The sequence below is a fragment of the Parasteatoda tepidariorum genome, chromosome X1 (genome assembly GCF_043381705.1).
Source record: "Parasteatoda tepidariorum isolate YZ-2023 chromosome X1, CAS_Ptep_4.0, whole genome shotgun sequence".
Lineage (NCBI taxonomy): Eukaryota > Metazoa > Arthropoda > Arachnida > Araneae > Theridiidae > Parasteatoda > Parasteatoda tepidariorum.
The window spans coordinates 40,594,390-40,606,893 of NC_092214.1; the positions used below are offsets into that span (position 1 = coordinate 40,594,390).

General features: G+C 27.7%; 1 protein-coding gene across 2 annotated transcripts in view; it reads right to left on the minus strand.

The window, feature by feature from the left end:
• Positions 1 to 11,747, minus strand: part of LOC107439168 (MFS-type transporter SLC18B1) — a 33,191-nt gene extending 21,444 nt beyond the window's left edge. The window contains exons 1-4 of one of the 2 annotated variants that reach the window (XM_071187361.1): positions 11,565 to 11,747; positions 8,337 to 8,547; positions 5,356 to 5,451; positions 2,205 to 2,278 (exon numbers count right to left, since the gene is read on the minus strand). In XM_071187361.1, the coding sequence (XP_071043462.1) occupies positions 2,205 to 2,278; positions 5,356 to 5,451; positions 8,337 to 8,528 (362 nt within the window). In that variant the 5' untranslated portion in view covers positions 8,529 to 8,547; positions 11,565 to 11,747. Of the gene's footprint in view, positions 1 to 2,204; positions 2,279 to 5,355; positions 5,452 to 8,336; positions 8,548 to 10,555; positions 10,575 to 11,564 lie in introns of those variants that run through there. The other variant, XM_071187363.1, reaches the window with a different exon arrangement.
• Between the last annotated feature and the right edge of the window lie 757 nt (positions 11,748 to 12,504).

The window sequence follows — 12,504 nt, forward strand, 5'->3', positions numbered from 1 at the left end:
TATATATATGTACACTCGAACCTCGTTAGCCTGAATTCGCTTAAAGTAAAAGAATATCTTTTAAGATGGACTTGAATTTCATTACCCATGGGAAAAAAAATTTACTTTTAATATGAATGAAAAATTTATTTCTCCTCCGACAGGTAAGAAAACTGATCATTCGCAGTTTTATGCCTGTAAGAGTAGGTTTTTTTAATTCTTTGCTATAGAGTTGTTAATTGCAAAATTACAGCAGTCAAATGAGAAAGTTGTATGAATTGAATCCGTTGAGAGAGAGGAACGTTACAGGAAACATTGCCCTTTTGTCATCTAATATGAAAGGATTTTCACCTCATAGAAGTGCTGCAAGTGTGTGAATAAGCATATTTTCTTGAGAAATGGCCACCCATATTGATCCTTTGTTCAGCATTTATAGTTCGTGTCTTTCACTCATTCATAGTTTGTTCTAAGAAACTGATATTGCTGAATTGTTTTTCTCCAAAGGAAGACGAGTGAAGCTCTTTTTATTTCTTAAATTTCACTAGGGAATACATTGGTTTACTTGAATGCTTACAAATGCTTTTCTTTTTTTTTGTTGCAAAAAGTTGAGAAGTTCGAAGACTTTTGAAAAGTATGCGCGAACAAAAAACCAAAAAAGCATGCTATTTCCAATTATTATATTTGGAATCAATGCTCTCTAATGTATGCAATAAATCATTTTACTTTTTTTTGTTACTTTTCATTAATTTTTTATTTGCTTCAAGAGAATCAAGAAAAGACCGGAAAGAAAGTACACTTTTTTAATTTCTTCTAAGCTAGAACACTTTTTTCTTTCCTTTCTAACTTTATTTTATTTTTAAAGTAATTGGTTGTATTTATTATAAAAATATTGAATACATTAATTTAAAATTAAGTGCAAAATAAAAACAAATTATTAAAATGAAATATATATTAATTTACATATTCATAATAGAAATTTTAGATTCGAAAACACAATTAAATAATCGATAATAGAAAATGTCTGCTTTTTAAAAAAATTTCTTTCGATATTTTTTTAAATATGCAGTTATTTTCTTACAAATTGATGCTTACTATTTAATATGAAGCAAATTTCAATTCAATTCTGTATTTTAAATTTTTTTTTCTACCTTATGTTAGCGTGGACCATTTGTAAACTTTTCTGAATGCTCTGAATTCATCACGTTTTAGACTAAAAAAGTTTTTTATTTTAAATTTTCTATAACTATTTCTCTATACATATGAATCTTTTTAAACAAAATAATGAGCCCTATTTTTCTTGAAATAAGTTTCAAATGAATGTTGCATTGCAAATAATTATAAAAAAGCCCAAAATGTCCACCCTAATGCTAGCAATATATTCTGAACTTAGCATGTTTCGAGCAAAACAAATTTGCTTAAATAATTTTCTATAAATATTTTTTTGACATAATGGCTACCTACAGTCAAATTGGCACTAATTTATTTTATAGGAAACCAATTTCCAATAGAATTTCTCATCGCAAAAAAATATTAAAAATTTGCTTATATTTAAACCTTTTGTTAGTGATTTTGTCAGACTATATATGTAATCTGAATTTAGCGTAGTTTTAACTAAACAAGTTATTCTTCCTTATATGCGAATACGCAAAAAATGAATAAATAAAGAGAAAAAAAATAAGTGTCCCAATTTTTCGACCGCTTTCCAACTTAAACTAATGATAAAGGTATTTTAATTTAAAGGGATATTTTGTGAGTTTGATGCCATAATTTAATTAATTGTTAGCACTTTTTAATTAATACAGGATATGCTGTAAAGTCCTCTCTTCATAGATATCTTTAGAATCCTTGAGTTTTAGTCATCCCTTACAACCATTATGAGTGACACTTAGTACGAGAAAGTCTGATAATTTGAGCCAAATTTATTCATACTGATATCTATTTCATTTTGAGCACTTAGGTCAAAAGAAAAGAAGAAAAAAAAACGTTGATAAAAATATATTGCTAGCTTTATGTTTCAGTTAAGTACTCTTGACAACAGGAAATTTAAAAAAAATTAAAAAATGTAAAATCAATTTAAAACTTAATTAACTAAAACTTAGTAAACTAAAAATTACACTTCTGCTTTTCAAAAATGAAACGCTTCCAACAACATTTTCAATTTAATGAAAAATCATTAAGGTTACTATCATTTAGATTTCTGCTACAAAAATCATATTTCTACTTACCCAAAGAATATTCTACAACATCCAATTATGAATATACCTGTAAATATTGATTGCTTACAAGTTATATCGGATACCTGTATATAAAGAAAATTATAATTACTACCATTTACACGTAATTTGTTATATAATAAATAGAAAAAATAAATAAATGCCCATCAATAGAAGAAAAACTTTTCTTGTTCAAATTTATTATATGAACTTTTGAAATGTAAACTGATGCAGGCAATTGTTTTTCATTAAATTATCTAACTTCCTTTTATGTAATGTGTGTCACAGCGCGAGCAAACGACAGAGGAACAATTAGAAGTTATGCTTTCTTTTATGAATATAAGTGAAATTATTTTTATGAATTCACACTTAACACTAAGATAAATAAATATAATACTGACATAGATAAATATTTAGAAAATATTTTACGACAAGTATGTTAATTAATTTTATGCGCCATGTGCTAAACAAAAACCGTGTAAAAGTCCCACACCATTAACAAACACTATTTGAAGTCACAAGGAAAAGCTTTCATAATATAGTTGTTTGAATTTCAGTGTTATTGTTAACTTAAAGTTGCGTCTGATAACTCAAAATAAATGATTAAACAGGCTTGTAGAATTTTACAGAATTTTGTTTCGTAATTACAAAAGTTTTATAACTCCAAACTTTGTGTTAAAACAAGATACTATTAAAATTTTCATGTTGTTTTCCTCTTAGTATTACTTTAAAGGCACAGTTGGGTTACCCTTAATAACTTATAATTTCATCGGCACTTCAATTGTTCAATTGATTCTCAATTGGAGGTTATTGTCTCCTATCGACCGAATTCAATTGTGGAAGCGGAGGAAGAAAATTCTTAATATGCTTTTAATTATCTTCATTTAATTTTCAAAAGTTAACTGATAGATATTTACTTTGTTTGACATTATCTTTCGATAGATCTAAAATACAACGCCGCCACCTAATCTCTGTTTGAGCAGTAAAAAGTGCGGTATTTCAGATACTCTATTAATTTTTTGTGACAAAATTGCATCAATACGATTCTATAATTAACAGTACTTGAAAGATAGTTAAATAGTATACAATTGATTTTTGAAAAATGTCCCTGCTTTTGTGAGCTGAGATAGCTCAGTGGTTGAGGCACTGAACTGCGAGTGAACTGGGGTTCAGTTCTCAGTGGCAGTTTCAGGTCCATCCGCTTTCGATCAATGGATGCCAATTTGTCTGAGGAGTAGAGTCGTTGATCACGACGTTCATCCCGAAATTGAAGCCTTTGCCCATAATGGGCTGTTGCGGAGGAATGCGTTACTTTTTTATCTTTGCTTTTGTACAATTATGTTGAAAAATTTTTCAGCATCATCCAAATCAGTTTTCATTAGTTCTATAAAATTACATTTTAAAAACTCAAAACGGTGACAAATACGTAGTTTTAAATTACTTACTCAAAACTATGTATCTAGCAACTTTATTTCCTTAAAGCTTTCAGGGAAAATCCATAGAAGCTCTAAGAATTATCAAGCTCTTTTTAATGAACCAGCCCCTTTGTATACGGCCTTATTTTAAAATGTATTGTGCTATCAAATAATATTATATCATCAAAAGTTTGTTGAAATCAAAAAAATATTAAGGAAGAGTAAACCTAATGCTCAACCTAAAATCTCAGATGACGAGGCTAAGTCTAGTTGATAAAGTGTAAAAAAATAATAATAAAGAAATAAATTTTTTAAAAAAATTGGTTAAAATACATGAGAATCTACTGTAGATCATATATCAGAAGCATCATGTAAAATTACAGTGAATTAAAAATGGAAAGCTTTTATGGAAATAAAAAAACATTCCCGGGAGTCCCATTCATTTTGCAGAAAAGTAAATAAAACTACGTAATTTGCTTTTGAATGCATTTAAATTTTGCCTTTACCGGCTCTTAAATCACCAGGCGGGGACATTACAGTAAAGTGGAATCCGAGTCATTATAATTCTGACATTCTGAGAAATTGTAATCCGGTCAGACATTCAGCTCTTAGAAGGAAGAACCTAACTCCAGCCTAACCCGTGGTAGGCGGTAACTTTACCCAACATACCGGCAGAGCGGCTATTTATTACTGAAATACACTATATTGCATTGAACTATCTGAAGGAAAGTCTCCTTAGAGAAAAATGATAATTTTTTGCAATAAATAATTCGTAAATGAATTTAATATTTTGCTCATAAATTTAAAAAAGCCAAGAAAATTTTTTGAATTATAATATATGAAACTTTTATAGAATTTTTAAACGTATGCATTTTCTACACATTAAAATTTATATATTCAACTTTTACATGATTTTAAAATGTGTGAAAGTTTTAGATATACATAGAGCTTGCGGTTGCCTTTGAAATTATGCTTGTTTGAAAACGCTAAGCCAGGTGGGTTAAATGTTAAATGAATAATTTTTTTTTATTTTTATTTTTTTTATTTTTTTTTTTTTATTTATTGTAATTTAGGAAAATTAGCCTAATGAAATTACTCTGTACTCGAAGCACAAATGTGGATTACTCAAAGATTTTAATGTTAGAATCGATATTTTGAAGTACACTGGTTATGATAAAAAAATTATGAAATTAAATGCTTGAATTTTGAAATTAACTCTTATGTTTAATCATCTGTTTGCATATCGTTAAAAAAATTAATTATTTAATTTAATGTGTAAATATTACTTAAAATAATGCTTAAGAAATTTAAAACTCATTCAAAATACTCATTATTTCAACCTGCAGTGATTACATACCTACTTTTACTTAATGTAATACGTTTTTTTCTTCTTCACTTGTTTGTGTAAATTAACCAGCATAAGGCTGCTTTGCAGCTTAAAAAAGGAAGAACTACCACAAGCAACTTAAACAAAATAATTTTTTTAATTAATGTTACTGATTTGCCAGCTATACTAGCCTATTTGTCTAAAATTTTAAAACTTCGGCAGATTGAAAAGAGATATTATAAAAATAAATTAAATCTTAGAATGTTCAACTTGACACCATCTTTCATCTACGTTACATCTTATGCAAAGAATCAAAATATTAATGATATTAAGCAAGCAATGATGATTGACAATAAATATTTATAATAAATCTTTCATGAATTATCTTAACTAAAACTAAGTAAATATTAAAAAATTATACCATTTTAGAGGCGACTGGATAAAAAAGTATCGCAGCTAGATAATTGCAGGAAAGTACTATTCCAAAAATGTAGGATGGGACCAATAAAATATCTGCCTAGAACATAAAGTAATATGAACTGCATATTCCATATAACTATATTATACTCTGAACAAATTATAAGAACACACAAAAAATACTACCATATATGAACTATATTTATAATTCCTCATTTATATTTATAATATATTTATTTATTTCATTTATATTTATTATATGTTATTTTACATTTATAATTCAGGAGATGGGATCGAGTTTGGAAGTGAGGGAACAAAAAAAATTATACATTTAGAATCTTTTTTAAAACAAAATTAAAAACATATAACAAAAACTGCTAAAGACAAATTAATTTTTGTTGAAATGAAGTCAAAAAAATGTTTAATATTAAAGCATAATATTTTTAGTCGCATTAAAATTTAGAAACATCAATTCAAAAATTTCCTTTTATAATACTATTCTACTAAGCTCTTCATTTATAGGTAATAAGCGTTGAAATGGGTATTCATTTGCGTGAGATAATAAATGTTTGCTCGAGCAGTTCAGTAAAACAGGTGAAATAAAGAATTTTAAAAAAAATACCACTTCTGAGTTTATTTTCGTGAAACGATATGCAGTATATGCTAACACTGTCCACAAAAATATTTTAGTCCATACAATAATTCTTTTATAACAAGAAAAACTTTGTTTGAACTGCGAAACTGTGTTGTGAACTTAGTTTTAACTTTGCACTTGTTTGTGAAGCTTGTATTTCCTGATTTTTTTATGAACCATTGATTTATTTGTTAAAACTCCTTGTTAGATAACGCAAAGAGCATCTGTTTAAATAACATAGAAATCACGAAGTTGATTTTGTAGATGGTGAGCTTTGAGAGTGAAGAAAAACAATCTATCAAACCAGACTACATATTTTTACCGATGCTCTGTAAAAATCCATGAATGGTTTCAGATTAATTTTTTCATGAAACTAGAAACAAACTAATCGATCACTTTTTATTAGAACATTAAGCATACTGTTTTAAAATAAATGTTATCTTAATTTCAAACGTGGTGTTTTATACATTGAGAAAAAAATATGGTCAAAACTATTAGAATATGGTTAAATTTGCCGTGTTTCTGGCTCTAAAGGAACACCAAAAAGCTTGGTAATTATTGACGACGCTCTTTGGTAATGATTTTGGTTTAATCAATCATAACATATAGTGTTATAATATGTGATAAAATTTATTAAATGTGGTTTTTCATGATTTCTTAGAGCATGGCATTAAAATCACTTATCTGGTTAAATTTACTTTTCAGTTTTGTGTTTTTAAATAAATGCTTGGTAATAAGAACTGTAATTCTGAAAACTAAAATTTCCGATAAACCACTTCCATGTGAATGGAAAAATTATTTAATAATTGCTTCTAAATACCATATACTTTGGTTTTATTACCAGAATTATGGTGTTTTTTTACCAGGAGATTACCATTCAGTACGGTAATTTTTCCAGAATTTTTTTCTCCGAGTACTTATTCTTATCAAAATGCTGTGTCAAAACTTCAGCAATTTGTGTCCTCATTGTTACTTTCAAGTGTCAGTATTATTTAAAATTAATAGTTACTTTAAACATTTTAAATAACATTAACAAGTTTTTCAATAACTAATTTTATATAAATATTTTTTTCAGAGCTAGATTGATCGAATGTTTAGAATTACTTAACCAGAAATTGCACGAGACTTCAAAATAGTGACATAATTTCCCTTTTCTTTGTTGTCCATGAAATCTAAATGAATAAGTTTACATCAAAATGAACTACGCATCTTAAGCCCACAATATGAAAGGTAGAAACTATTGTTTTAGCGATGATGTCTTCGTCAATTACAATAACTTATCTACATATAACTATTTGTGATCACTGCTAAAGGTAAATTTTAGATAGCAAAAGAATTTATTGATAAAATAATTTTGTAATCAACTTTAGATAACAACAGTGGTGGAGGCAATTTAAATAAAATGAAATGTAAGAATAAAGAAAATGTGCTGAATGACAGAAACTTAATTGAGCGAAGCGACTGTGGTATATAAGTCTAAAATATACGTGTCATCGAATTAAATGTAATTGTCCAACACTCAGCAGAAGAAATAACAGAATTTAAAATAACTGGGATACTGAAAAAAGTATGGTCGAACTACCAGTATATATGGCAAATTTTGCCGTGATTTCTGGATTATGAGAATACGAAACAGTATGATAATTTTTACCATAGCGCTTTGGTAATGGCTTTTGGTAAAATTAAAAAAATATATATATGGTTTTATAGTTTTAGTTTATTCCGAGGTGTTGGTCTTCTTTTGAACGAGGAGTTTTGGATCTTTTGGAATTCGTCATGATATTTTGGTCTGTCTTTCCGAATTTTAATATTTGGAGTTTAATATTTTATTTGGAATTTTAATATTAAACTAGTAAAGCTTATATCAAGTGATTGCAAAGGGAGTGCAAAATGTTATGACTAGCGCCGAATTTAAATAATTCACTCATGTTTACCGACACGTTTATCTCGGAATTTTGTTCCGGTTTTTTGATTGAAATATTTGAGATGCCCCGAAAGTAATAAGAACCAAATGTGGGCAAATGGTGTGATTTGGGTTCACTTTTTTTTTTAAATTTCATAATGTCTACCATTGTTTTGGTAACGTTCGAATACACTTTCATTCCTGTCTTTATTTTAAATAGACTAAATTCCTATCAGTAGACAAAATATAAAAGGTGTCCAAAATGTCGTGATTTTTACCCAATTTTCTACATAATTATCCGCTTAAGAATCCGCTTAAAACGCATTCGGTTACATGAACGCGTCGTAAGGAATTTCTATATTACAATGCGAATGGTGTGACATTTTTGGTCACTTTTGGTCTAATAGAATAGTTTATTTATATTAAATTGTAATTATAGCTCTTTTACCTTTAATGGGTATAGAGGTCCATACAACCCAACTCCAATTCCAAATACAAAATAAGTGAGACTGAGCAAAATAGTTATGTGTATCCTTTTCTTTTCCTTTACTGAATTATGTCTTAGAATTTCAGTTTTCACAACAATTGAAGGTCGTGCTGGATAGTCATCAGGTACAGAAAGATCATCTATACTACTCATTTTACTTCGTTCTTAATGGCTGTTTAAAAAAAATAATATACTCAGCTTACAAGCAAATTAATGCATCTTCATAACAACTATTGTGAGTTGTGCTTCAATATTTAAAAATAAATTATAATATTAGGTTTGTAAAATAATTTTTTTCTCTATTGAAATCAAGATAGAAGTAATGTATAACAAATTGGAAATGTAAATTACATTAAATTAAAAGCCGAATTTATTTCTTTAAATGTGAAGTGAAGTTTCACTTCCAGAAAAACATACCTTATTTCATTTAGTGGTTAAATGCTAAAAAAATATAACATAAAATTTTGCATACTTACGTATTCTGAAGAATAATCTATCTAAACAAAATATACATAATAATCTAAACAAAATATTGGTTTTATAATGCATACATCAATAATAAAAAAACTGCCTTGTCGTTATTCTATAAACTCATTATTAATGCTCGAAGACAATCTTTCCTTAATCTAAGTACAGGAGATGGCAGTATTTTATAGTGTAAATTTTATTGGCCAAATCAATAATGTTTTCCTAAAAGAGTTATTTGAAAGCACCTAGTACACATTTTAGTTGATTATTGCTTGACTAAAAGTTAGAGAATAAACTCTTTTGATAGAAAAATATCACTATATAACAAATTAAATTCTCAACAATCAAAATATTATAAATTTTTTTTGCTCCTGCAGCTACTAATAAATTTCAAGAAACGTTTAAAGAAACATTCCGCATTAAGTATGTGTTATAATTTGTACTAGTAAAGTTTCTCCTTATACTTGGAATTATTAAGCATTTTAGAAGTGTTTCAAACAGTTATTTTACCAAAATTCTATCTAATGTTTTAACTACACTGTAAACAAATTTCTGATATAATTACGGTATAAAGTACTGACATTTGGAGTCCATCATCCGTAAAATCCATTTGACCGTAAAATTCGTTTTTACTGTAAAATATTATACCGTAACTTTTGCAGTAATATTTATTTAAGTAGAGGGATTTGGGTTTTTTTTCCGTAACGTCTTCCGGTAAAAATGAATTTTACAGTAAATTTTTTTTTACAGTAATATTAATTGAAAGAGACACATATAGAATATTTCTTTAAGAACGAGAATATTTCTTTATTAAAAACTTCACCTCCAGAGTGTTTAGAACTGCGCAGTTTAAGATTATAATTAAATATTTGCATCATAGAATTATAGTACGAACAGTTTTGAGTGAAGCCATACAAAAGTATTTTATTTTATTTTATTTTATAATCGTCGTTGAACAGCTGACCCAATTCTGTGTTTACTACTTTTAATGTTCAACTCCGTAGCCATGTAATTATGAAGCTAAGCTAGAACTCCTGGATCAAGCATTGAACAATCTGGCCTTCGTAGAGGACTTTTTTTCATGGAACTAACCCGCATTTGTGTTAAATGGAGAGGAAAATCACGAAAACCTCCCATGATTAGTCCAACGGCAAAGGGATTTCAACCCATGATCCGTCTACCACTGATGATATTTTACATCAGCACTGTGTTCGGTGAGAGCTGGAAACAGAATTCGTATCAATCAGCCACAGTTGGGATTCATACCTGGTTCACTTTATTGGGAGGCTCACGTTCTATACTGAATCATACTAAAAATAGATATTTTGTTGAAATGATTCAAGGACGAATAACCACAACTGCAAAATAAGACGTGTTTTCCAGAGTGACTATTTCGCCTATTAAATGACAACATTGAATATTTATTTTTAATTATATTTCATGCTTTAATATAAATTTAAATTGATTTTCAAAAAATGACCGCATAGTCCATAATCTAGGGCTCATTTTTTACGTCATGTTATACATAACATGGCATAGATGTGACACTGGTATGTCTAAACTGACGCACTGTCAACAAAAATACATTGACCGCAGTTATGACCCCGTCTACGTAATGGCCACTTCATTCCTAATCGCCAAAATGTTCAACTATTATAGTGATATTAAAAAATATTAATGGATTTTCGTATTGCAAAAAAAGGAGATCTTACTTTTGGAATTAGGCAGATTTAGAAAATTGTGCTAGAAAGAAAATCTTCCACCTGAAAATTTCTTATTGTTCGAGTATATTATAGTACTAGGGTTCGGTTCTAGGGTATAGTTCTAGTACTAGGGTATAGTTCGAGTATATTATAGTATAATTCGAGTTCGATTAAAATACAGAAAAACACTTTTGACAAATCATGAAATTAAGCATTAGTACTGATAAATTTCATACAGAATTTAATATCCTATGAAGAAAAATTACACATTTAAATTGCACATTATTCCATTCATTTTAAAAAACCTTTAATTTATCAACTTAAGTAGACGCAACGCTTATGTTACTTTAAGGCTTTGGAAAACATTGTTTCATGCCAGTATCTCTATGATTTGTAATATTTAAAACATCCTTATTCAACTAAGAAAAATATTTCGATTTATAAAATATTTATGATCATATAAATTTTTAAACTTTCTTTACACTTTCCTTAGTTTCAATAAAAATTAAAGGTGTCTATCTCTACAAAACATTAAAAATATGATTTAAAATTTTTTGATACCTATGATTTAAAATTGGTTCCTTTAATTCGATCAATGATTCCCATCATAATTGTTTTATAGTTCATGTGAAAAAGTTTAAGATGATATTAAAGAATGATGAAAAAATTTACTTAGAGGAAAAAAGAAAGAAAATAAAATTAAAATTGTAAACTAAATAAACGTTATTCAGTACGGTATGAAAAACAAGACTTTTTTCATCCACATTTAACTCAAATTTTTAGATATTTTGAGATACGTATAAGTAAAAAAGATACGCAAAAATAGAAATAAAAACGAAGTAATAATTATTGGTTGAAATAGATATTGAAAAATTTGACAGATAACAACGGTAAGTAATAAATAATGGTAGATAATGTTAAGTAATAGACACTAATAAGTAATAAATGTTGAAAGCTACCTTTTTTATTATTACAATATTTACTTAAAGAAGATTTCAAAAAGATAAAAGATACTTACACTGAAAAAAAAAATAATATTTCAATTGTCAGCTAAATAAGCGTTCCGTAAAACCAGAAAAACAAGAACACTTTTTTTTCGTACACATTACACTCATTTTCCGGGTATTGGAAACAGTAAACAAAGTAATTTCTATAAAAATATTACCTAGATACCCAATCAAAAAGATTATAACGATCAAATTTGATATCACTTGATCTGTTTTTATCACCTCTTTGTTCTAATCTCAAGCATGGTTTTTGATTATTGCTATGTCACTTTCCCTACTGATAGATAGCACTAGAGTTATGAATACACATTCATAACGTCATTTATTAGTGCATTTGATAATGAATTAATTACGTCGTTAAAATTTTAAAATTTGCGGAGCCTTTTGCTTCTGAATCCTTTTCACAAATTTGTATTTACTCCTAAAATATCAAGTGATATTCTGCAAACGTCAGATTGCTAATGACTGTTTTCCCCTGAATAAAAACTATAAATAAATTTTACTAACTTTAAACAGTCTTAAAACTGATTTGAACATGCTTACGTTTCAAATTTTTTGCTGTCTTAGTGAGAAACACATCAAGTTCAACTATATTATTGTGCAAGGGGAGGAAAATTCTGGTAAAATTACAGTATTTTAAGGTAATGGCAGTTCTGGTTAAAAAAAAAAATTCTGCCATAATTCTGCTATTAAAAACCAAAATATACGATATTTAAGTCATTCAATTAGTAATTTTTCTTCATGTGGTGACTGCTTACCGAAAATTATAGTTTTCAAAATTATAGTTCTTATTGCCACACATTTAGCAAAAAATTCAACACTGAAAAATAAATTTAACCGAAAATGGTTTTAATGCCATGCTTTAAGGTATAATGGTGGGTATAATTTTATCACATAATAAAAAACCATATTTTATTGTTAATTTCACCAAAGTGCTTTTGTGAAATTGAC